The sequence below is a fragment of the Pleurodeles waltl genome, chromosome 5 (assembly GCF_031143425.1).
Source record: "Pleurodeles waltl isolate 20211129_DDA chromosome 5, aPleWal1.hap1.20221129, whole genome shotgun sequence".
NCBI lineage: Eukaryota > Metazoa > Chordata > Amphibia > Caudata > Salamandridae > Pleurodeles > Pleurodeles waltl.
In genome coordinates this window covers 980,972,678-981,000,401 of record NC_090444.1, presented here as the reverse complement: position 1 = coordinate 981,000,401, position 27,724 = coordinate 980,972,678, and the positions used below count along the sequence as shown (strand labels likewise).

The following is a 27,724-nucleotide window of genomic DNA, read 5'->3' as shown; positions in this document are numbered from 1 at the left end:
ACTTGAGGGAGTTCTTAGAAATTATCTGACTGGACAAGAAGCTCAGGTCCAGATGCAAGTAAAAATATCTAAGGATAAACCACGGAAAGTGTCTGTCTTTTTTTGTTTTGGTGGTATCCTTAATATATAGTTTAATGATGGGTATTATGCCCACTTTGTACTCCTACGTGTATTGCCTGCTGACATGTTTCTGCCCATATATACTATAGTCTCAAAAGGTCTTGGGCGTTCCTCAGGGCTTAAATCAACAACCTAAACCTTAAAGAATATCTTAGGAAAGTGAATTAAATAGAAGAGGTGGAACCTACCTTACATACTCTGTTTTTTTTTTTAGTGGTAGAGTACACCTACGTAAGAATGATAAAAGCAGGAAGGGTAAGACATTCAGTTACGGACATGTATCGGACCCAAAAATGGGTGGTATTTTTTTAGCTCCTTGTTTGTGGGAGACTCCATATTTTATTAATGGAATGGCTGGTGGCACTCGTGCTGTAGTCATGCACTTACATGCAAAATATCAGTGACAAAAGGGCAGTCATGATTAAACCAAGAAAAGACATGTGGAAAAAACAGAAACATGCACCTCATATAGTTGGTATTATTTAAAGACAAGTTACTCATGTTTTTTTGGCCTATGTGCCTCATGGTCTGTTCTGAGGGGGCGTCTCCTATTGTCACACTTTGAACATAAGGTCACCAGTCAACTAGCAGGGACTACTCTTGACAGTTGCCTAACCTTCCTATTGAGGATGGTATTTTTTTTGGTTCTACACACTGTATTCATGGTACTCTGTATTAACTAACCCCACTCAGATATGTGCAGTCCCGCCCCCCCCCCCCCCAAACTTACAGGGAGTGCAGAATTATTAGGCAAATGAGTATTTTGACCACATCATCCTCTTTATGCATGTTGTCTTACTCCAAGCTGTATAGGCTCGAAAGCCTACTACCAATTAAGCATATTAGGTGATGTGCATCTCTGTAATGAGAAGGGGTGTGGTCTAATGACATCAACACCCTATATCAGGTGTGCATAATTATTAGGCAACTTCCTTTCCTTTGGCAAAATGGGTCAAAAGAAGGACTTGACAGGCTCAGAAAAGTCCAAAATAGTGAGATATCTTGCAGAGGGATGCAGCACTCTTAAAATTGCAAAGCTTCTGAAGCGTGATCATCGAACAATCAAGCGTTTCATTCAAAATAGTCAACAGGGTTGCAAGAAGCGTGTGGAAAAACCAAGGCGCAAAATAACTGCCCATGAACTGAGAAAAGTCAAGCGTGCAGCTGCCACAATGCCACTTGCCACCAGTTTGGCCATATTTCAGAGCTGCAACATCACTGGAGTGCCCAAAAGCACAAGGTGTGCAATACTCAGAGACATGGCCAAGGTAAGAAAGGCTGAAAGACGACCACCACTGAACAAGACACACAAGCTGAAACGTCAAGACTGGGCCAAGAAATATCTCAAGACTGATTTTTCTAAGGTTTTATGGACTGATGAAATGAGAGTGAGTCTTGATGGGCCAGATGGATGGGCCCGTGGCTGGATTGGTAAAGGGCAGAGAGCTCCAGTCCGACTCAGACGCCAGCAAGGTGGAGGTGGAGTACTGGTTTGGGCTGGTATCATCAAAGATGAGCTTGTGGGGCCTTTTCGGGTTGAGGATGGAGTCAAGCTCAACTCCCAGTCCTACTGCCAGTTCCTGGAAGACACCTTCTTCAAGCAGTGGTACAGGAAGAAGTCTGCATCCTTCAAGAAAAACATGATTTTCATGCAGGACAATGCTCCATCACACGCGTCCAAGTACTCCACAGCGTGGCTGGCAAGAAAGGGTATAAAAGAAGGAAATCTAATGACATGGCCTCCTTGTTCACCTGATCTGAACCCCATTGAGAACCTGTGGTCCATCATCAAATGTGAGATTTACAAGGAGGGAAAACAGTACACCTCTCTGAACAGTGTCTGGGAGGCTGTGGTTGCTGCTGCACGCAATGTTGATGGTGAACAGATCAAAACACTGACAGAATCCATGGATGGCAGGCTTTTGAGTGTCCTTGCAAAGAAAGGTGGCTATATTGGTCACTGATTTGTTTTTGTTTTGTTTTTGAATGTCAGAAATGTATATTTGTGAATGTTGAGATGTTATATTGGTTTCACTGGTAATAATAAATAATTGAAATGGGTATATATTTTTTTTTGTTAAGTTGCCTAATAATTATGCACAGTAATAGTCACCTGCACACACAGATATCCCCCTAACATAGCTAAAACTAAAAACAAACTAAAAACTACTTCCAAAAATATTCAGCTTTGATATTAATGGGTTTTTTGGGTTCATTGAGAACATGGTTGTTGTTCAATAATAAAATTAATCCTCAAAAATACAACTTGCCTAATAATTCTGCACTCCCTGTATTCTACTCTCCAAATCCTCTTATAGGTTCTGGGGAAGTGTGTCCATTTGATGAAAATATATACATCTGATGGAATGAGGTCACAAGAAACTCAATGTCATGGATAGTACAACCCATAACTCTCAATGCCACAGAGTTTAAAAAAAAAAAAAACTAGTTCCTGGTAATCTGGTACTTACTTTAACAGGGATATTTGCCCTTAAATCACCTACCACACCTCTAGGAACAGCCGCCTGCGTGTAATACCCAGTCGCCACTGACTGTTTTTTAAAGTCCGGATGTTCATCCCCAGGTACGACGTCATCTCAGCCGGGAGCCATTTGGCCAATCATTGTGATCTGTAAAGCTTAGCCAGCTTTGGGGCTTATAATCAGCCCCAAAGTAACCACAGCTACTCACCAATGATGGCCGCCACAGTGGTTACGTCTCAGAATGTGGCACATCATGCCCTTCACTCGATCCCGCCGTGTGCGCAGGGATTTCCATTGAGTCTGCCTCTATTACATGGGCATGCTCAGAAGTCCCTATATGCCCGAAATTCTTTTGCTCGCAGTGCAAGTTAGTGGGGGGTTGTTGGAGGGAGTGGGGATGGAGAGAAGAGGGAGAAGGTATATACTCTTCTCTATAACAGCTATCCTCTGAATTTCTTTTCTTCTTTTCATACCCAACATTGGTAAAAACATATAAGGTCCTTATCGGACATTTTTTTAGTTCCTCTAGGCTTCCAGCAGATTGTTACGCACCTTTAAATTAATTGGAACAGGGGGCATAAGAGTAAACTTTTGAACTGTTCTGCTCTGAATAGCTCTCTATCGAATAATAAAGCTGACTGGTTTTTCCATCCCAAATGTATTCTGGGATATGAAGTCCTCATTGGAGTAATCTAGTCAGGAGTCCTTTTGTTTGCTTTTTTCTCTCTTTCTCCATTCTTTGGGCCTCATTCTTTAATTACATTACAAAATATCTCCAAAAGGCCTAAAAGCGGTTGTTGCTACTTGCCATTACACAAGAGATGTACACCATTATAGCCATGCATGTAGTAGCTATAGACTTCCTACTTACGGGCTCTGATCAAAAGCTACAAGGTGATCATATAGTTCATAGACTCCAACAGCTCTAGTCCAAATACTTGTGTTATATTTACAGAAGATGCACCGAAAGTTCTTATGTGCCCTAAGCAACACCTTCAGTGCCCAATAACTCTACTCCACGACTTGGGCTTTACCATCAATGCACAGAACTCACATCTGATTCCCATTCACATTCACCGACCTTTAGTGGTGCAGTCCTTGACATGACCTGTACGAAAGCTTTTCCTTCTCAGAGGATATAGGATACTCAAAAAGCTTTCAAGGATTAATCTTCTGCAGGTCTTGCGTCTGTTTGGCCTCCCGTATTGTGTTGCTGTCCCACACCATATTGTGGGTGAGGGCCAGGTCGGAACTACACCCCTGAAGTGTTGGAGATGATCTTCTCCAGATTGGGATGGTTATATCTGGATCTTTTAACCAAAGTCCAGAACAGGAAAGTTCCTGTTGAGATGCCTTCAGAGTCAGCTCGTCTCAAGGCCTGCTGTTCTTTTTTTCCACCAATTTGGCTTCTGTTCAAGGTTCTGCAGAAGGTGTGAGGAGATTAAACACAGCTGATCCTGATTACCTCAGAGTGTAAAAAGAGTATGCTTTCAGCAGAAATAATGCTACCGAAGTTACGTTTTTTTTTCTCCCAGCCTAGTGAACCTTTCATTCCAGACCACTGACACCAAGTACAGTAACTACATCTGGACTAGAGACATCCTCTTGCTTAACCCCAGCTCCAGGTAGGCAGGGACCGTGTAGGAAGCTGGTCTGGTGCGTGGTACGTACACCTTATACCAGGACCAAGTATCCCCTATTAGTGTAGTGTAGGCGGTGTCTAGAAGCCAGGCTTTTTAGAGATAGTTCTGGATGAGCTGCAGAGGCTTATCTAGGAGACATGCAAAGCTCATGCTATACCACTTTAGTCATACAGCACTTACACACCTGAAAGAATACACTCAGTGTCACAAAAATAAAGGTACTTTATTGTAGTGACACAATGCCAAAAGGTTCTAGAGAGGCAACCCTCCAATAGGTGGTAAGTAACACACTACATATATACACTAGTTATCAGCAATAATCATAGAAAGTGATAGGACAACCGTGCAATTGCAATTAGACATTATTGACCCTAGGGGGAGTCCAAAACATATACTAAAAAAAAATGGAATGTAAACACAGAACCCCTATCTAAGTAAGTGGAAGGTGTAAAGGAGAGCTGGGGGTACTAGGAAACCCCAAAGGTAAGTACCAAAGTGACCCATAGCGACTAGGAGGAGGAAAGGAGTAAAATACTAGATTTTCCCCAAACCACCCAAAAGGAAGGAAAAGAAGAAAATGCAACACCCAGACAAGACTGCAAGAAGCCAGCAATGCATCCCTGAAAAAGACCTATGAAAAAATAGGACCAGGTCCAGAAGCCATAGAAGCAGTGCTCAATTTGTGCTTGTTTCCAGTGCTGAGCACCGCCACTTATTTTTGAGGGTCGGGGCTTATTCTTCTGCCTCAAGCATTTGCTGTGCGCAAAAGAGACATATGGGAAAGACGGAGGAAGGGAAAAACGAAAAAGCGTCACAAAGGCACAGAGGAGAAAGCTGCAGGAGTGAGCTGAAGGGGCAGGGAGTGGCTTTATATGGATTGAAGAGGCCTAAGTTGGCTTCAAGATTGCGTGCCTCAGTATTCCGTGCTCGCAGATTTAATGGCAGTAGGTGCGTGTTTAGGAGGGATTTAGGCACCTGCACCTTTTTAAATACAAATTAAGCACTGCACAGAAGAGTCCAGTGGGAGCAGGGGCCCCTCCCCACCAGTCTAGGATTGCAGGGGTTGGTTGTCGGTGATGTGCAGGAGGTCAGCACTGCAGCCCTGGAGTCGGTGCAGTTTTCCTGAGGGATGCAGATGACGTACCATGCTGGAAGAAGAATTGTAGTTAGGTTCTGGTGCAAGGATTCCACCAACAAGCCTTGGCAAAGGCAAATGTCACGGTTGGTGGAAAGTGGAGCTGCCGGGGACCAGCACGGCCCAGGAGGACCCAGCCCAGGAGGGGGTGTCCCAGGGGACCCTCAGCGACAGAGTCCACAGGAGCAGAAGCAGCACACATGGGAGTCCCACAGGATGGGGACACAGGAGTCGCAGAAGAACCCATGCAGCAAGACTGGAGAAGGGTCCCATGCCGCAGAAGAACCACACAGAGGGCTGTACATAGCAGGAAGGTGTGCTGTGGGCTGGAGCTACACATAGCCTGACGATCCCTTGGAGGAGATGCAAACAAACCTTGGCAGCTGAAATAGACATAGTGCATGGGGGTACTGCCCTGCATGGGAAGGCAAGGGTTTACCTCTACCAAAATTGGATATCTGTCAGAGAGGACCAAGAGGACTATTGTGGATCACCACCGGTGATTTAGGATCCACGCAGCTCAGGAGGAGAGAAGATCCACGCAGCCAGTCAGCGTTGCAGTAGGTGCCTGCGGATGCAGGGTTAGTGAATCCTGCATCCCACTCTGAGGGAGATTCCTTCTTCCTTTTTTGTGCAGACTGAAAACTTGCCACCCTCAGAGGATGCACAGCCGGGGAAATGTTGCAGAAGCTTGAAGGAGCCGTGGAAACAATGTTGCAAGCAGAGTCTTCCTTGCGGATGCAGATTGTCGGTTCCTGAAGGGTCCAGTTGCGGTTCCGGTGGCTAGAAGTCGAAGTAAGGTTGCAGAGGAGTCCTGCTGGAAACTTGCAAGCCGAATCCGAGGACCCACCCAAGAGAGAGACCCTAAATAGCCCTGTAAGAGGGATTGGTCACCTAGCTAGGTGACCACCTATCAGGAGGGGGCTGTGACGACTGGCCTGACCACTCCGATGCTCCCAAAGGTCCCTGCCAACTTTAGATTCAAGATGGCAGAACCCAGGACCCCTCTGGCGAAGCTCTGGACTCCGCCCCTGGGGTGGTTATAGACAAGAGGAGTGTTCATTCCCCTTTTCATTGTCCAGTTTCGTGCTAGAGCAGGGACTGGAGATCCCTGAACCGGTGTAGACTGGTTGAACCAAATGTTCCCTTCAAAGCATACCAGTGGCTTCCTCCCCCTCCCAAGCCATGTAACACCTATTTCCAAAGGGAGAGGGTGTTACCCCCCTCTCCCAAAGGAAATCCTTTGTTCTTCCTTCCTGGGGTTGAGCTGTTTAAGCAGCAGGAGGGCAGAAACCTGTCTGAGGGGTGGCAGTACCTTGGGCTGCCTGGAAAACCCTAGAAGGCTGGTAGGAGCAATGCTGGGGGCCCTGTAAGGAGCCCCATGGTGCATGGAATCATACTTCCAATACTGGCAACAGGTAGTGACCTATGTCCAGTACATGCATAAAATGACATCCCCTCACTCACGAAGTCCATGAAAATGGCACTGGAGTTCGTGGGGGCACCTCTGCTAGTGCAGGGGTGCCCTCAGACACAGCTACTTGCACCCAGCCCTCTGGTCTAGGAGGGCCTGCCATAGGAGTGACTTACAGTGGCCTGGTGCAGTGACCTATGGTGAAAAAGGGTATATGCACCCTTTCACACAGGCTGCAATGACAGGCCTGCAGAACACTTTGCATGGGCTCCCCATGGTGGCATAATACATGCTGCAGCTCATGGGGCTTCACTAGTACCCCAATGCCCTGGGTACCATATGCTAGGGATTTACATGGGAGCACCAGTATGCCAGATGTGGGTGAAAATGGTACAGGTTATCAAGGTGGAAGGGAGAAAGCATAATCACTAGGGTCCTCGGTAGCAGTATCCCAGTGAACGCAGTCAAACACACTAACAACAGGCAGAAAATCGTGGTAACCATGCTAAAAAGGGGCTACTTCCCTACAGACTGAACTGAGATGCAGAGATACAGTGCTTCCGAGGCAGCATTTTTTCTTTCAGATATGAGCACTGTGATCACTCCGGGCTTTGAGATGGGGAGGAAGGGGACTGGCACAATGCACAGAGGTTCTTTTGAAAGCATTCATAACCTTGAGCTGCACTACCGTTTCTAACGCAGTCAGGACTGTGCACAAAGTGCAGTTGTAGGAAAGGTCCTCTAGCTTAATTGTGCTGTTACTACTTATTACAACTGCTAGTTACTCCTATTCTTTCCTGCCTTCTTATTCCTACTTCATCTTACTTCTACTACTAGCTGCCCTTCCCTCATTGTTTGCTACTCTGTCTCCATCCTGTGCCTGTGTCTCTTCTCATGCCCCCGTTGCTCATGCTCTGTCCCTCTTTCTGTTTTTACCTCTATTGTCCTGTCCCTCTCTCTGTCCTTCTCGTTCACGTCTCTCCTTCTCGTTCCTCTCATCTGATCCTGTCCCATGTGTTTGTTCCTCTGCCACAGTTCCCCAGTCTTCTAGCTCTGTCCTTTGGGTCCTCTGCCTGTTCATCTCTCCCTCTTCCTCTCACCCTGTCCCTCTGCCTGCGACGGTGGCATGTTGACAGACATGTTAAGATGCACATTCACACAGACTGTCGCATATGTAAGCTTTATTGTATAACTCTCACACTGATGAGCCAACGCTGTGAAAACTTGTCCAGCCTGTGCATTTCCCCTTCTTTGCCCACCAACATTCCATGCTCCAGAGTTTGTATACACATTCCATGGTGACATCAGTCCTGACCAATACACATAAGTTTCTGTCCATGTCACGACATATCCTTCCCCTCAAAAAAACAAGGTATTAGACCGGTAGTTTTAAAAATAAATAATGAAATAATGTTGTCAATATATTTAATTTGCTATATTACCTGATTTATAAAATCTTCCAAACTAAACAAATATATATGATTACAGACCATTGTGCTTTGTGCACAAACAGAATCTTTAAAATGTGTTGGTTTGGTAATTTTTCTACTAAACCTCCCATACTTATCTTCACTTCTGTTGAATTGATTACGAACGTTTCCATCTATAGTAGTCCATCCTTTATTACCTGGAGATGGTGGGAAGGGGGGAAAAAAAAGAAAAGTTGACCAGGAGTCGTGTTCCTGTACCCCACCTTGCCCAAGGGCAGGAGTTGTGTGTGCCCCGTCCCCTCAAATTGCTCACCGGTGGGGCTGGGTGTAGTATGAGAACCACTCATGCCAACCTGAAAAGCAGGGGTAGTGTGTGCCATCCTGCCCCCGGGAAAAAAAATGAATTATGCTTTTTTAAATACTCCCCCATGCCCATGGGCAAAGTGTTGAGGGTGAGACAATGGCTCCCGCACTGCAGCAAGACAGAGTAGCTACAAAGTACTTCCCTCGCCCTTAGTCAAGGCAATATGGTTAGTAGAGTTAGCTTATAGGGGTATGAGGGGGCACTGGCAGGCACAGTAGCACCAGGGCAGTGGTGAGTTGACAAGGTACCGTTAGAGAAGACCAGGGGTTCTTTGGACCCTAAACCTCTACCTGGCCACTAGACCACATTTGGAACAGAAGGTAAACCCACCTTCCCATAGGAAAGGGCAGTGTGAGTTCCCCCGTCACCAATCCTTTTTAGGTCCAGCATAGCAGTGCGCAAACTCTGCTTTTTCGATCTGTTGTGATCTACTCTGTGAGCTTTGCCACGCTCATCTCACGCTTATCACTTTCACTTTCATTCGTTCCTGGGCCTGCCTTTCAAAAATCCCTTGATGTAGTTGGTAAATGCTTTGTTTGTCCCGCCTTGAGGCCGTTTTGTTACAGACTTGGAGACTGACCCTTTTACATGGATTATTGCACGATCAGCCAGATAGCTTCGTGTTAGCGCACTAGTTTTTCCTTTTGCCTCACTGCTTCACTCATGGAGGTAGTTGTTTTTTCTTTTTTTGCAGATTTATGTTGTGCGAACTGGACACGAAGGTATTGGAGCGCTTTATTTATTTTTGCAGTTTTATATAGTGCAAACTCGATCAAAGGTATTACAGTGCTTTACATGACCACCGGTTACATTATACAAGAATACATTCTTTTTTGGTAGCAAGGGGAAATTAAGTGATTTGCCCAGACTCCCAGGATGTTGAGCCAGCAACGAGACTTGAACCATGTTCCTCAGCTCCAAGGTCATCAACTCTGGTCCTTAAGCCACATCCTCTTCCCTAGGGTTCTTTGTCTGGTGCATGTGGGGGCAATCTGGGAATAACTCCTGTTTTTAATATAACACTTCGTAATACAGGTTCTGCCATTTCATAGCGCGGCAAAGCAAGTGCATTCTTAACAAAATCGCTATAATTCATTTGCACTTAAGTTGCCTCTTCTGTTATTCTCTTTGTATACAGTCATTATTTTTAAACTTTAGGCTGGTATTGCCAATGTTGAGGAATAATTCCTTTAAAAGTTTAACACACAGAAATATATGGCTGCCCCTTTTTTTTTTTTGCTCCCAACTCTTTTGACCCCTTCATTCTCCGGGTTAAATGCCACGAGGGTGGTGCTTTGTGGCTTGTTTGGTCCTATAAAAGTTTAGGTAAACACACTAGAAAGGGTTGAATCTCTAGGGTATCACTGCCAGTTTGTAAGAATGAGGCAACAACACTACCAAGATGATGGCCTTGTTGTGTCCTCTCTCTGCAGCGACAGACCTGGGAGGGTTGCTGTGGCACCCGACATACATCCACTACAATCCAAACCAAAACACATAGGTAAAAGACATTTTCGGTTACAACACCAGTAGCTCTAACTCTCACAGATGTGAATCCTTTTACTTTCAAAATGCTTGTTTTACATTGGTGCATGTTCCTGCTTCCGCATCTCCACTATGCTGTTCCCCTCCCTCTCTATGCTCTCAGACAAATGAGGCAGAGTGATTGAGCATACTGAGTGATGGTTTGTGTTTGTTTGTAGTAGACACTTTTTTTATTTCAGATATTGCGAGCAAAAAACGAAATGTGTATTATTCGTGGTATGAACATTTGGCTTGTATTTCAAGAACCGCTGGATAAAAATTCACCAAACCAAAAAAAGACACCAAATGACTGAACAGCCACCTTGAAATTTACATTTTATGACCTTTTGTTAAGTAGTTTAGTTATTTTTCACGACTACATTTTACTAAGAGAAACCTATGCTAAAATTAATAACGACTAGAATTGCCCCTTTCCCCGTGTTTATTACTGTAGAACCATTTACCGATCTGCTAAGTATCAGGCCAGTGAATTGGCCTAAGAAACCTTTAACCCTCTGCTGACGTCCTAAAGACCCCTTCGAGCCTTGTCGATTGTGGGATGTAGGTGCCTTGATGGGCGTCGGTGACTTAATGCTGAACCGTTAGCAGTTTTGCTTAATTGATTACACCCTTAAAGTCTCACTTGCGATTGATTTTCAAGCATGTTACCTATTTCCATTACGGTGGGCTGCTATTGTGTTAAATGTATGTATGTTTGATACCCGTTTATGCATTCCATGGTACCAGTATGAGAATCCCTTAAAGAGTCAGTGCGCGGAGGGAGGTAAATAATGATCTTTCAATCTTATGTTTCCTTAGCTGAACATTTGTGGAGCTGTCCAGGAATGTGGGTCTATAAATGGCAAGCCAGCAGCTGGCTGTGAACTGGAGAACAACAAACCCGTGAGGCCCGTCGGGCTGCAGCACACCCTGGAGTTGTCATCTGAAGGCTTTATTACCATTTCCTACCGAGGGGATTACGTAAAGAAATCGGGTACGGTTGAAGCACTCGCTGTTGTAGAATCGCCTGGTTTGCTTTGCTGTGCTAGACCTGATTGTAGGCCGCTACTGTACATCTGTATTAGTACAGACCTTCAGTTTGTCTTTCTTTTATTTCACCTCCACCATTTCATGCCAAGACCTTTTCAACTAAGTTCTTTAGAATAAATGGTTTTATTATCAGAGTTTCGTCGTGAGGTTTAAACTAGACAAAGGGCCCGATTTATGTGTGAGCTGTAACCGCACCTTTGCCAAATTTGTGCAGCCTGCCTTTCCGTGGTTTTTGTCATAGTGAAACCACTACTGGTTCTCCAGTGGGCAAACTCTCTTGGTCGATTTATTGCTGAGATTAAAATCGAGCATCCCTTCACGTTTATCCATGGGAACTTTTTTTCCCTGGCTCCGTCCTTTATGTAAAAAACCGTAAAGTGCTTTTTGTTTTATGCGGTAGGCTGCCTTTCTTCTCCAGCATAATGAGTGCCTTGCTTTTTTTATTTGTTTACATAGTAGATCTTTTGGAAAATGATGACAAAGGTAAGTGTTTAAAGCACATCGCAGCCAGACCATACTACCCAAGTCAGTGATTTAGCTGAGGTGTTAATTTACCTTCTGCAGCTGGAACCATGTATTCCCTGCAGGCTACAACTGCGAATACCAGCAGGGCCAATCAACTGTTTATCCTTCTGACACATGCCACGAGAAGAGGCAGAATCTTCATTTTTGATCAACCATATGAGAACAAACAAGCTACATAACACTTGCGTTTGTTAAATAAAAACTCACTTTCTTGGGGTAAGGTCTGGAACATGGTAAATAAAAAAAAAGCAGGTGGGTTTGTAATTATGAAATTATTAAACAAACCAACATAGCTTTGCTCTCTCAAAATTATAAAGCACGTAATGTTAAGATGTTTAGAAGTTGCGTTACTTTAGTACACTTTTTTTCACAAAAGCAAAGAATTAACGATTAAATGAAACTGCAGATAACAGGCGCTAAGCCAAGTGACCCTGTTTTTCATGAGAAAGTAATTAAAGGGACCTTTAATCAGGACCTTTATGCTTCTCTGCTGAGCTAAGAGGCTTCTAACTGTCTTGCTTACGATTGGAAAGGGGCAAACAAGGGTTCACTGTCGCAGACTAGAAGGCATGCGCATCTTGCTGCAATATAGGAGGAAATTATAAATGCTGTTTAAAAACAACATGACAAATAGAAAAGTAGTAATCAAATAGGTCTTAAACTATGCATAGGTTTACACCCTCACATCACTACTTTACACCAGCATATTCAGCTTGCTGCCTGTGTAGCTATGCAAGAGCAGAATATTTCAGACGATGCTCTTCTCTCCAACATTTACTAGGCAGTTTGCTCAGTGAGCAGATAGTGGACTTGATTGTAGCTTAGCATTGCTTCATTGTGGGTCTACAGCCAGAAGAGATTGGGGTTCCAGAAGGATAGCGATGATAGTTTTGTTTTACTAAATATATTTATCACATGCTATATGTCGGTTGCCTAACCGCTCAAAGGGGCTAATTTTGAATGCAATTGGATCGGATGGGATCAATCAATCAATCAATCAAAAAATTTGTAGAGCGCGCTACTCACCCGTGAGGGTCTCAAGGCGCTGGGAGGAAATCAAGAGGGGGGCACGGAGGGTTGCTGATCGAACAACCATGTCTTGAGGTTCTTTCTGAAGAGCAGGAGGTCTTTGGTTTTGTGAAAGTTGGTGGGGAGGGAGTTCCAGGTTTTGGGAGCGAGGTAGGAGAAGGATCTGCCTCCTGTGGTGGTGTGTTGGATGCGGGGGACTGTGGCTAGGACGAGGTCGGCTGATCGGAGGTTGCGTCTGGGAGTGTGGAAGTTCACTCTTTCGTTGAGGTAGGTTGGGCCGGTGTTGTGGAGGGATTTGTGTGCGTGGATGAGGATCTTGAATGTAAATCTCTTGTCTATGGGGAGCCAATGAAGGGAGTTGAGGTGTGGTGAGATTCGTTCGTGGCGGGGGAGGCCAAGGACAAGGCGTGCGGCTGTGTTCTGGATTCTCTGGAGTTTGCATTTGAGTTTGAGTGTGGTGCCGGCGTAGAGGGCGTTACCGTAGTCCAGTCTGCTGCTGATGAGTGCGTTGGTGACTGTCTTCCTGGTTTCTGGGGGAATCCATTTGAAGGATTATTTTAGAGTGCGGAGTGTGTGGAAGCAGGAGGAGGTCAGAGCATTGATTTGCTGTGTCATGGAGAGGGAGGGGTCCAGGATGATGTTGAGGTTGCGTGCGTGGTTTGCGGGGCCTAGGGCAGTGGGCCACCAGGAGTCGTCCCATGTGGTTTTGTTCGGGCCAAAGATGATGATCTCGGTTTTGTTTGAGTTGAGCTTGAGGTGGTTAGTGGTCATCCAGTTGGCGGTATCAAGGAGAGCAGCGTGTAGGTTGGTTTTGGCAGTGGTGGGGTTGCGGGTGAGGGAGAGGATGAGTTTGGTGTCATCTGCATAGGAGAGGATAATGATTCCGTGTGCTCGGAGGATGTTGGCTAGGGGGATCATGTAGATGTTGAAGAGTGTGGGGCTGAGGGAGGACCCTTGATGCTAATTTTGAATGCAACTGGATCGGATGGGATAGTTGTCGCATGTGATAAAATCCAACACATAGGTCATTTGAATTTATTGGCTGCAGTAATTATCTCTTGTACAGAGTTTGCCATGAAAATTGGCATAATGTGGATTTTTAATGCAAACAGTGCCGAAATCCAGGTCATGCCATTATCTGAGTCCTTTTCACTCTATAAATTTGATGCAGGTTTGACCTTCTGAAATGTAAAAGGGGGACAGAATTTATCACAGCTGGTAGTTACTAGGTGTGATAAAAATCACACCACTTATAATTGCGATTTTGCTCCGAGTTCAGTTTACTAGTCCACTCCTAACTAAGTCCTCCCTATGAACAGTTTTACTCACCAGTGCCTGGCGTATTAACCCCATAAGATAGGAAGCCTGCATTTACTGCCCAGCGCGGAAGTTTGGTGAGTGAGTCACAACGGTCATAGGCCTGCACCTCGGTCAGTTGGGCTATCCTGCTGATGTTGTATTCCTTAATTCAGCTTCAGCATTTGAATCCTTTTATGCGACAGAGGTTAGTTCCTCCTGTCTTTTCAAATGCAGTGCCCATCTTCTACCGCCCCTTCTTATCCTTCCAGCTGCACCCACATCCACCTCTGTAACCAAGAGTTAATTCAGCTTTATTGGATTTTAGGTAAAACCAAAGTAAATTGCAGTAGTATCTCCAAAACAGCAAAACATAAATCAGCAGCAAAATGTAAACTGTGCAATACAAATACTACAAATATTGGTGGAGTCAGGCATTGACAGCCAGGTTTTTGACTTTCTCAATGCCTATTTTGTTTTGTCATCGTTTCTGCAAAACTTTATTGAGGAAACTGCAAAGCCCTCATCAATCAAAATTATTTTTTTTTTGCCTAAAATGCAAAAATAGTTTTTTGATCTCAAACCACACACTGCCATAGTAGTCCCTAGCACTGAAAGGAGCTACATTGGGTGTGGATGTGCTCCTTGTGAAGGACAGGATGTGGTCTCGCACCCTACAGTTAACCAGTGGTTTGAGTGGAGTGACCCATTACCTCGTGCTGTGTGCTGTAGTGGGCGGAAGAAAACTGTGAATGACATAATAGTTTGACATGGGATAACGGGATTTATTTGAAAGCCCCCATATTTGTATCAAATGCGTGTGTATTATACATGCAATTTTACTAAAATCAAAAAGTCTTAACTAAGTAGAACTACAAATTGATTAATAAATAAGTAAAAGTAACTGCCAATTCCCTAATTTCTTAAAACAAAAATAAAATGGTTAGTCGCAGCGTGGAGTTAATTAAGTTTATAGTTTCTTACCAAACATGCTTAGCGTTTTAACCTTTTAAGCGCCATGTTTAAAGATCACACCGAACGAGCATGATGTTGATCGCTACATTCATGGACTAACTGCTTCTACAACCGAATTAGTTTTGTGTGCCTTAAAGTGCGTCCCTCAAGTGTGTGTGTAATATTAGTCTTTCTGGCCCAGATGTGCACACAGCCAATTCATTTGCAAGATTTCGAAATCGACATAGCTTACTCTTCCGAATATCTGCCTTGCCCCTATGCTGTCATTGTTGCCAGTAATTAAAATTATTTTAGTCAGAATCCCCTTTCTCCATGTGGAACCTCATGGGTCATTACCAGCGTTACATCGTAATGGGGAGTTTACTCTTTACTACACTAAATAGCGATCGCTTGTCTTTTACGCTTACAGTCCTTGATATAGTTTTGCCCCTTCGTGTTTTTCATGAATGATTCTTATCTTCACGTGGCGAGCTGTAAACATTTATCAAGTAAACCATATAAAAGGCTTCTCTCTTTAACAATCTCCCCAGCCTTTGGAATCACACTCACGTCCATGCCCGACTAGCCAATGAGTCACCCTGAGATGTTTTGGCCAATAAATGTAGCTGACACATATGACCAGCCAGTTTCCTTTTTGCTGTTACCCCCGGTTACAACCTGAATAAAGTTTGTGGGGTGTCTTTCTGCTTATGCTAAGCACTGGGCGAAAGCAATTACTGTCCAGAGTATCTAATTGCTTTTTATTTTTCTTTAATCTGTGTACAAGCTTATAACAACATAGTCGCTGGCAGTAGGAGTGCTGCAGCACCCCCAAAATCATGCTGGAGTTTCAAAAGTGAATGATCAATAATGATTTATTTTTATCTTGTCACATTTGCTGTGACATCAGAATATGTCTTCAGACAAACTGCTAGTATTTTTTAAACATGGAAGCTGGTGTTTATTTTTCGTTCTTCTACTACAAAGTGAGATGCTTTTGTAAAATGAAGTATGTGACAAACTTGCTGGTGTAAAGGGAGAAGCTGCAGGATACAATTCACACATCAAAATTTAAACACCCATACATGACCTGTATGAATATTTTAAATTATATAGGCAGTTAGGAAAGCACAATTGAAGCCATTTTGTTATCCTGAAGTGTGATGGAAACAAAGATTTTCATAGGATCAAAACTAATCAGAACACTTTATTTGGTGATGTGCAAATGACAAATACTTGCTGAAATCTAATTTCCCTCACATTAACACCATTTAGTCTTATCAGTAAAACTCTGTGCCTTTGTAAATTTGGTGTGACAAAAGTGGACAAACCCGAATGATGGACGGAATGCAGAACCAATCATACATTCACCCCCGTCAGAGATCTGGGTTTAATTCGTCAATTCTTTTGCTCACCATGCCACCCCAGTTTGGACCCAGCCATATGCAAATCAGTCTTGACCATGTTCCCCATGGGAACAGTCCAGCCCGAACTGCCAGGCCAGGTCCTCCCTGGACTGATAACAAGCATGCTGGGACCGGTTTCAGGGTATCACCCTTCATCAGCCAGGCTAGCTTAATCCTGTGACACAGTGAGCCCGGGAACCACGTCCAGGCATACTTGCCGCACTTAAGGTGACAAAAACGAACAGCAGTTCAGGTTGGACTGTTCCCATGGAGAACAGGGTCAAGACTGGTATAGCTGGGTCCAAACTGGGGTGGCATGGTGGGCAAAAAAATCAATGGATTAAACCCAGATCTTTGTGACTTGGGGTGAATGTTTGCATTGTTCAGCATTCCAACCATCATCTGTTCTTTTCACTTTTGTAAATTTAGTGACCATTTCAATGGATTATGGGCTGCCTGTAAATTACAATATGCTATCACAGCGCGCTTTAGCAATATATTTGTGACAGTTTCCTCCAAAATGCATGAACAGCTACATACTACCCCTTACTACTACCTTGCTGGATGGGTGGTGCTATTGTGCTGCACTTGTTCTTTAGGTGATGCCTACATTGTTCACAATCCCTATGAGTTCAGTGATGCAACACTGATTACAGGACTCCCACTCTGAAAACTGTTCCAACGCCAATGACAGTTGTATTAACTTTGCTGCAGCAGCGGTTAGTAGGGGCTCAGTTGACAGACCACCGTATTTCTTGTTGTTAAACAATATCCGACCTTAAGTTGTTGCTACACACAGCTCCATTTTTAATGTTATCCAGCTGTTTTTCCCCTGATGGTGTTTTTGTAGTATGGATAACCCAATACCAGAAGCTCATCGAATCCTCAAGCTGTGCATTTCCTACCCACCATTTTCATTTACATCAACGTTTTATTAAGATAAATATTTTAGTTTTCTTCGAATTATTAGTAAAATAATTATCATTATTATAGGACTAAAAAGATTCAACAATCTGTCGATCATTTTCAATCTAATTAATAATGATGACATCAGAGTGCATAAGATTGCAACAAGACTACCATTGGAGAAAAACATTTCACACGTAAATCTGCCATATGTAAACTATAATGTGTGCAAGGACCCATTATATCCTACTTTTCACTTGTGCTTGGTCTGTACTCGAAACATGTTTCACTATTGAGTGCCATGAATAATGCAAGTAAGCCATAACTTATCATCATATCGGGCAGTTTAGCCCAAAAATCTTTTTTGTGCTTACCTCTTGTATGCTTTTGAATACTTGAGTGTTATACTACCATTGGTGCAGCTGTTGCAGTGGCACCGGGGTCCAGAGAGCTGAGGGGCCCATTAAATCCTAATAACTGCAGTATTTTACTACAGCAACAGCAGTCAAGAGGGCCATTTTCCTTGCTTGTACCGGGGCCCACGGCATCCTTGCTACACTACTGCTCGAATAAACAGTGATTCAAATGCCCGTTTGGCTTCTTCACCAACACTTCTAGAGCCAGGATGTTGTTGCTGCCCATTCATGAATCCCAGTTGCTTAGTTGGTAATGAATTAAAAAATTTGCATCCAGTAATTTTGATGTCCACGTCTTAAATGCATACACACAGTCTGCCCTCTGAATCTTGGATAGTTGCCCATCTATAATTAATAGATTCTGTTTGTAATGCTTTTTTTTCATATTGGTCCAATACTCCACCTTCCCAGGACTTGAAGATTTGACACGATAAGTACCCTTTAACAGCGGTAATAGTTTGTGTGCCTCTAGGTCTGATTCACTCTTGAAAACTGCTGTTGGTATACAGATTGGTATACAATTGAGCTAGGTGCTTTTGACGATTTTGTTGACGAATCAGTTTAAATTTGTTTTGCTTAGCTACTGATAAGCCCACGTACACACCTTTGTGACAGATTGAATCATGAATACCACATACTTACCATAAGCATATAACTGCTGAACATAAGTTAGCATACATTCAGAGCATGTATAGCTATTGGCAGAATCAAACCTTAATTTACACAATTCATATATATGAGAAATTGGGTTGTTGGTTGAGTGGGGTGTGAGCCATGGTGCAGCAACAGCCACAATCCCTTGCAGGATTAACCAAAAACATTCACTAATTTAACCTGAGTTTAACCCAGGGTAGCTTGGCCCCAGGGGCATAGCTTCAGGAGTGGGGCGTATGTGGGGTGCTACACCCCCAATAAATGAATTTTTCGATTAAATAGTTGGGTACATATGCTTTCAGTTGGGTATGGTGAGATGTCTGCTGAATTTCACTAGGAATGTTTACATACAGTCAGACAAAAATGCACACACACATTGTTTTTAAAGTCATCCAAAAATTGGTAATTTTACAAAATATTATGGTTTTTTTTGCTTAGTACCTCTACCACTCCACATTCCTCTAGCTATAACAAGATATGCCAGTCTGATTGTTGAAAAATCTGAAGCTCACACTGCATCAATCTTAGTGACCAAGCTCACCCCTGCTTGGAACAAAAAGCTGTCAGGCTAAACTTAGAGGCAATGTACTAAATATTTATGCAGCACACAGTAATATAGTGAAAACACAGCACAACAAACATCTCACACCTATGTAGAAAAAAAGATAATTTTAATAAATTATTTGACACCAAAACCATGAAAATCAAAGTAGTAGAACCAGAGGCTGAATTTTTAAAGTTTAAGGTTCAAAATAGCAAGTCCTCAGTTTTAGAAAATGGCCACCTGGCACTTTTAGCACCACAACCAAGTGTCCAGGAATGGATGGAGACCTCTTGGGAGCTCAAGGCTCACTCATGCTGGGTCCAAGTGTAAGGTGGTGGGAGCATGCTATGTCCCTCTGGGTAGGAATAGGAGGCCAGCTCTTGGAGTCACTTCTGAAGTCCTCAGTGTATGTGTTGATGCAGGACTCTACAGCAGGGCTAGCCTTTAAAAAAAAAAAATCCAAGCAGGCTCCAGGCAGCAAAGCAGTCCTTCCAGGTACAGCAGCAGTCTGGCAGAGTGCACAGCAGGGCACAGCAGCAGGCAGTTCACTGAGAGTCCTTCCACAGGTCCAAAAGTGAACTGAAAAGTGGGTCTGAGAGCCATATTTTTATACTTAGCCGCCCTGCTCCTAGAAGTGGGGAGAAGTTTTCAGAAGTGTTCTCTGAAGTTTCACGTGTTTTCTGACTCCCCTGCCCTGGCTTCTGGCTGCCTGCACTTACAATACAGGGTCGTTAAGCCTCTTGTGTAGTGGCAAAGGCCAGCCTATTCATTTGCAAGTTGGGCTGTGTATTTGCCCCACCCACAAGTCACTTTTATGCTATTCCCCCTATTGTGTGACTGTGACCTAAGGCAGGCTGCAGGCACAGAGGGCTAAGGGCAGGACAATGCCAACTTTTTTAAAGTGGCAGTCAAACCTGCAATGATAAATTCAACTTTACCATTAAAGTGGGGTTATCATTACAAGTTCATGGATAACAAACATGAGATATCTACCACCTCTTGTTTAGGAATTACAATTTATTATTTATAATAAGCAATCCCCAATGTTATTCTATGGGAGGGGTAGGCCTCACATTAGTGAAACATGAATTTGGGAGTTGTTCACTTCTAGGATATATAAATCTAAAAAGTAAATGTCCTACCTTTTTAAATACTTAGCACCCTCCCATATGGGCTACCTATGGCCTACGTTAGGGGTGACGTATATGTAATAAAAGTGGAGTTTAAGGCTTGACAAGAGGTTTTAAATGACAAGCTAACATGGCAGTGGGACACTGCCTTCATGCTGCAATGACAGGCCTGGGACATGTTTTAAAGTGCTACTTAAGTGGGAGGCACAGTAAGTGCTGCACGTCCACTGGTAGCATTTCATTTACAGGCCCTGGATATATGGTATACCACCCTACAAGGGACTTACATGTAAATTAAGCATGCCAGTCTGGTATGTGCTAGTCAAATAATTAGGGACAGCACGCACATTGGCACTGGTTAGCAGTGGTAAATTGCACAAAGTCCTAAGGCCAACCAGTAAAGATCCACCAAAAAGTGAGAAGAGGAAGGCAAAAAGGTTTGAGGGTGACCCTGTGGAGAGGGGCCATTCCCAACAATATCTCATCCTTGTTTTTAATGTTTTGTAGTCACTGTCCAACCACCACAAATTAACCATAGCATTGTTCTTCAGAGTGCTACTTTTATGACAACTCCTAACCCTCTTTTATTCTACCCTTAAAGCTTCCATACTGTGTTGCTAATGTTGTAATGTTGCTCTGTAATCCTCATCACTTCCTCTAAATTCACAGGACATTCCTTAGTTACTTCCATTGTGAACTTACAACTTGTGATACAAGTTCAAGATTCCTTATTGTTATCCTCTTCTTTTTTATTTTTTATGTCAGCTGTAATAACTGAACTTTTTTTGTATTGACATATTAAATAATAGTTGAAATGGAATAATGTGATGTAAATTATTGGTGTCTGTATATTAATTGCGTAATCAATCCCCACTCCTGTACCAGCTATCAATCAACACTTCCAAGAAGTTATTTCTTACCTCTAGGATCCACATGAGTGAAATGAACTGGTTATTCACCTGGCTATTAACCGGTCATCCATCCCGAACCTAAGTGTTCAGAAAGGAGATAAGAATAAATGGGCACCAAGTACATAAACACATACAAACAATCTGAAATAAACCTCTAAAATTCAACTCCAAAAGAAAATAGGATTCCAGGTTGATTTAGTATAGCAATTTAAAAAATAAAAACAGCCAAGGTAAGAAAGAACATTTAAATCTACAAACTATATACATTGCAAACAGTCCGTAACATGAAAACTCCACTTGAAAAATACACAATATGAAAGAATTAACTGCATGGATACAGAAATGAAGTGTGATATCCCCGAACTGATCGCAATGCTATAATGATGATTAAAAATGTACATTGCGAAAAGACAATACAATCTGTTTAAAAAAAAAAAAAAGTCAAGCACCTGTTTATGTACCTCCTACTATATTTCATGACACTAACCTCCATTTATTACCTTTCTGTTTTGACCTATAAATGGCATTACCTCCCTATTCCAGATTGCATAAGTTACTGATTTCTACTATGCTGTTGTGTTCCTGAACCTGCCTTTTGATGCCCTAGTAACCCACTCTCAGACATTTTTAACATCTTCCATTTTAGAAACCTTCTGTGTGTTAAGTTGAACCAAACAAGCACTGAAATTGTATTACCCATCTTTCCCTCCACTGACTTCCCTTCTGTGCCTCTGTCTTTAGTTTCATTGCCATTATCCGGTTCATTTTGCACACTGTTCCCCTAGATGCCTCCTGTCGCCCTGTCCTCCACCACTCCTGCCCCTGTTTGTGTTTCTCTGTGTTTTGCATTGTATAAAATCCAGATGTCATTGGCTTTTCCTGTGCTTGCTTCACGTGTACTTAGATACTGTGGCAGAACGTACTGGCCATATCGGGCATCGGGCATTTTCCCTGGTGGGGATGAAGGGGTGTGTGTGTGGGGGAGGGGAGGGTTGCTGCTAGAAGGGGGGACGCCGGTTTTGGAGTGGTGGGAACTGGTTTTGAAGAACTGCAATATCAGCTTCCAGTAACAAAAGTATCAGTGCGTCACACATGTAACAGCCCCCGTCGCCTCCCCCCCTCTGGGGTGGGCGGGAATGGGTTCGACAGAATGTCCAGGGCCACTTTGGATCCCCAATCTGGCCCTGCACTTTGGCAGATATGTTAATTTGCAATGCCGTGTCATATTAACATTCCCACCCCTACAGACTTTATTTGCAATGCCGTGTCATATTAACATTCCCACCCCTACAGACTTTCCTTTAGAGCATCTATAATGCACATAATAATGTGCACGTAGAAGTAATGATGTCAATTTCTCTTTTTTCCAGGAACATTTGATAAATTTATTGTGCGGTTTATGTGCAACGATGATGTGTACCCCGGCAACATGACCTTTGTCCGCGAGGACATCAACACTGCGTCAAACGTGTATGACACTTTTTTCCAATTTGAGACGGCCTTGGCCTGCCGTCCTGCTCCCGTGGACTGTCAGGTTACCGGTAAGTTGTGGGAAGAACCCCTTACGGGAGAGTGTGCACGCTTTCTGTCCTTGGGTTTAGCGCAAAGGTGAGTTTGCTATCATTCCTGTTCCAGATTGACAGGCAATTCAAGGTTTGGCAGGTGGTTTCAACAAGTGAACAGATAAACCACCAATGATTTCATTTTCTTTTTTTTTTTTTTTGTGGCGAAACATGTTTAAAAAAAAGTATATGTCTGCACTCACTTGTTGACATATCTTTGTTACGTGTGTGAGTGTGATAGAGAGAGATTATTGGAGGCGAGAGAGGTCTTTGCATGGCTGTTGCCTATGATTGTGTGTGTGTGTGTGTGTGTAGGCTGCTAGATTCCTAACTGTGCCGTGCCTGTTCTTGTGTATGCGAGAAGCTTGGAAGAAGGAAGACCTCCCAGTTGCATCTGCAGAAAGAATAGCGAACAGGCCGGAGACTGGAGCAGAGTATTTGGGCAGGTCACCGTTTAGCACTAGAAATGGCACTGCTTTAATTCACTAACATAAAATATAAAGGAGTCTGGAGCTATCTGGACTACCCAGCGCTGAACAGAAACAGCAGGCCCCAAGCCTCTTACAGGGCAGAGTGTAGCACTCGCTGAACAGAAGATCTAAGCAAGGAAACCAGTGTAAATGACTACACTCTTACCACCATCTCATCAGCTCTGCTGACTGGTTGCCTTAATTTCCCTGTTGCTGTGTCTCTTACCCCTTACTTCCACTGGCTGCCCACTCAGAACTGATGAGACAACCTTAATTGGACAAGGTCTTGAAAGGTCTCTTCACATGGGAAGCTGTGGTAATATAATCCATGCACATCAATTAACCGTTGTTTACAATGGTGTTTATTTGGTAGAAACGTTGCCATTAGCGCATTGCAACAAGCAGTCGAGGCTTGCTGCACTAACAAGGGACATGGAGGGTGCGGCATGAGGGGGAGGAGGAAGGTTAGCGAGGGGTACATTTAATAAATGAAAAAAAGTAAACTTAATTGATCCGCCGACCCACACCACTCCTCTTTCCATCGTCTCTGCTGGCACAGGCTTCCAGCCAGTCCTGCCGCCAATCCTGACACTGCTCAGAGCAGCGTCAGGATGGCTGGGAGCACTCAGTCAGGGCGCTCCAGGGTGACTGGGAGCCTGTGCATGCTCTCTCCAGCCCGGCAACTGTGTTAAAAGGATAAAAATAAGGTTCAAATAAAAGGATAGCAACACAAGCAGCCAGTCAATGGCCTATAGCTAATTCCCAAGCCCTTTTTGCTAGGTACGACAGGGCACATTGGGATGAGATGCAAGAATTCTTGCAATATCTCCCCAAAGAACATAAAAAAAGAGCACATCAAGTAACGGAGGAAGGGCAAGCTATCGCAAACAAAAAGATTAGATCAGCTTTAGATGTAGCTGATACTGCAGCTAGAGAAATAAACAAAGTCTCTGCAATGGTGGAATCACATCAACTTATCAAAAGGGCAGCCATTTCAGATCCCTGTGCCATTGACCATAATCACAACAGCTGCATCCATGACAGGTTTAGGAGCCCATCTCAACAATCTTACAATACAGCGGGAATGGGACTCAATCCAGCAAACTTACCACATAAACCACTTGGGATTGTTGGCAGTGTTTTTAGCCATCAAAGAATTCCAACCACAGATCATACACAAAACAGTTCTAATAAGGACAGACAACATGACAACAATCTGCAAAAACAGGAGGGGACACACTCATCCCAATTGTCCCTTTAGCACAAACAATTTGGAAATGGGCAATTCACAATCACATTCACCTGCTAGCAGAATACATCCCAGTAATACACAACCAGCTAGCAGACCTCTTAAGCAGGACGCAGCGACAAATACATAAATGGTAGATTCACCCACAAGTAATTCAATAATACTTTCAGATGTGGAGAACACCAAACATAACCCCTTTTCGCAATAAGCGAAAACGCAAAATGCCTAAACTTCGCGTTCAGATACCCACACCCTCAATCCAAGGGGAATGCTCTATGGATCAATTGGTCAGGGATATTTGCTTACGCTTTTCCCCCTTTCCCGTTATTTCCATTTCTGGTCAACAAGATGCGTCAGACTTCCCTCACTATGATACTCATAGTTCCCACGTGGGCACGTCAACACTGGTACACAACACTATTGGATCTGTCAGTAGTACCACATCACAAGCTCCCAAACAGACCAGACCTATTGACTCAAAACAAGGGTCAGATCAGGCATCCCAATCCCAGTATGCTAAACCTGGCAATTTGGCTCCCGGGGTAATAGAATTTGGATACCTACAGCTTCCATTAGAATGTATGGACATTCTAAAACAAGCACGTAAACCCACAGCCAGGGCTATGCAAATAAATGGAAACGTTTTGTATATTACTGCCAACCTAAAAACATTGATCCACTTAAGGCATCAGTACAGAATATTGTATGTTATTTGCTTCATTTACAGAAAGCAAATCTTGCATATTCATCTATTCAAATTCATTTAACATCAATATCAGCCTACCACCAGAACAGTCAGCATACCTCTCTGTTTAGAATCCCTGTCATAAAAGCTTTTATGGAAAGGCTTAAAAGGGTTATTCCACCTACAGCTTCACCAGCTCCTGCCTGGAACCTTAACATTGTGCTTACAAGATTTATGGGACCACCATTTGAACCCATGCATTTGTGCGCTCTTCAATTTCTCTCATGGAAGGTTGCTTTCCTGGTAGCAATTACTTCCTTAAGAGTAAGTGAAATTCAAGCATTCACTTTAGAAAAATCCTTCTTCCAAGAACACAAACACAAAATTGACCTTAGGACAAATCCAACATTTGTACCCAAAGTTGTCTCCCCATTTCTCATTGCCAGTCTTTTTTCCACAGCCAGATTCAGTTGCTGAAAGAGCTCTCCACACTCTTGATATCAAAAGAGCTCTAATGTATTATGTAGACAGAATGAAAGACTTTAGAAAATCTAAACAACTTTGTCACTTTTCAACAACCTCACAAAGGTAATCCTATTTCCAAACAAGGATTAGCCAGATGGATAGTAAAGTGTATTCAAACTTGCTATCCTAAAACTAAAAGGCAACTATTAGTAACACCTAAAGCACATTCCACTAGAAAGAAAGGTGCTTCAATGGCATTCTTAGGAAATTTACCAATGGCACACACATGCAAAGCAGCCTCATGGTCCACACCACACACATTTACTAAACACTACTGTGTAGATGTGTTATCTTGACAACAAGCAAATGTTGGTCAAGCAGTGCTTAGAACACTATTTCAAACTACTTCAATCCTACAGTCTAACCACCGCTTACTTGGGAGAAGAGCTGCTTATGAGTCAATGCACAGCATGTGTATCTGCAGCTACACATGCCATTGAACGGAAAATGTCACTTACCCAGTGTACATCTGTTCATGGACTGTAGTGCTGCAAATTCACATGCACACTCCATCCTCCCCGGAAGTCTGTAGCCGTTGTAGTACTTTATCATGTAAATATGTATATATGTTGCATGGACATCTTCACTTTATGTATATATTTGTACATAAACAATTCTTCACTCCTTACTTCACCCTCCTGAGGGAAAACAATCTAACAAAGGAGTCAATGCACATGCGCACGGTCACAGAGAGGAGGAGTCACTTGATCCTGTGACTCGAAAAAAGCTTCTTCGAAGAAAAACAACTTGTAACACTCCGAGACCAACACTAGATGGCGATATATGCACAGCATGTGAATCTGCAGCACTACATTCCATGTACACTGGGTAATTGACATTTTCCATATATATTTATTCAATGGCATGTGTAGCTTTTTAGTTTATCTTCAAATATGTTTTTTCCCCTAGTCACTGGATCGAGTGACTCCTCCTCTCGGTGATAGTGCGCATGGGCATCAAGTCCTTTGTTTGATTGTTTTCTTTCCGTTGTCGGGTTTGGGTGTGTTTCCTCTTTCTCCAGTATCTCTCTGTTCGGAATTAGCTGAACTTTTCTATAAACGTCAGTATAGTTTCAAGCACGTTTTCCACTCTTATAGTCGATCGGTCATTTCGATCCAAAGAGACTCTCAGGGAGCAAAGAGCGCGTCGAATAGAGATGGGGTCCAAGTCTTCAGAGGACACACCTGACATCTTCGAAGGGCGAGCACGTGCAAGAAGTAGCACAGCGTGCAACCGTTTCCATTGCAGACTCTAATTTGGATCAAGATTCCGATGTCAACAGCCAATCCATCCCACCAGCGCAGTACGTGAGTACACCAGCCCCCCCACCACCCAAGGACAACTAAAAAGACTTCTGCATTGGTCTTTGGTCCTCTACTGCCTTCAAGCCATGGCCGGACCCAAAAAATACATTTGGATGACCAACCCTCGGATTTGGCACTGAATCAAAAGACCAAAGTGCATTCGGCATCCAACAAACAGCATGCCACATCTTTTTTGGCTCCAAGCCGAAAAACTGACTCTTCCATCTCAGATCCCAAAAAGTAACACCCCTTTGGGAGCTGACTTTTTTGGCTCAACTCAAGCATTCGGTATCCAAACTTCCAGAGCTGAAACCTGGCGGTGGTAGATATGCCCCAGATACTGAGTCCTCATCAGAGATGCAGCCCATGTTGGAGGTTATGGACGCTATGCAGCGAAAGATCCATACACATAAGGACACAGGAAGGATCATAGCCTCTCCTCCTACAACAATAAAAAAAAAAAAAAAAATTTCAAGAAACTTTAGACGCTGGGCATCCACCTATAAAATCTTTAAACAAAAGGAGAAACAAAAGGCACCACACCAGCCTTCACCACCACATTCTCCTTCTCTTCCTGCTTCTCCACCCCCTCCTACTCCATTTTCACCACCTTCACCTACACAATTCTCTCCAGAAGAATCCCCTGTTTTGCCACATAGAGATGATTTATCCGATCCTCAAGAGGATGTAGATTCTTCGGATATATGACACAGATCCCATTCTTCCCAACTATCCCAATTTATACCCAGCAAGGCCATCTCCCCCTGAAGATACCACCGCTTACAAACAGGTTATAGCCAGGGCAGCTGCGTATCATAATGAAGAATTGCATACAGATTTGTCTACTTGCAAAGAGTAACAGTGTCTCCCTTTGCTTCCAGGCATGCTTAAACATGCCGAAGATATTTAAGAACCAGTACAATTAAGAATCATTATACCTAGGGTTGATTTAAAAAAAAAAAATATATATATATATATATAGATATATATATATA

The 27,724-nt window shown here is 43.3% G+C and overlaps 1 protein-coding gene across 1 annotated transcript in view; it reads left to right on the top strand.

The window, feature by feature from the left end:
* The window catches only part of IGF2R (insulin like growth factor 2 receptor), a 1,086,527-nt gene that overhangs the window by 506,422 nt on the left and 552,381 nt on the right, over positions 1 to 27,724 (top strand). Inside the window, exons 22-23 of the mRNA XM_069235138.1 lie at positions 10,933 to 11,107; positions 22,305 to 22,475. Coding sequence (XP_069091239.1) covers positions 10,933 to 11,107; positions 22,305 to 22,475 — 346 coding nt within the window. The remainder of the gene's footprint in view (positions 1 to 10,932; positions 11,108 to 22,304; positions 22,476 to 27,724) is intronic.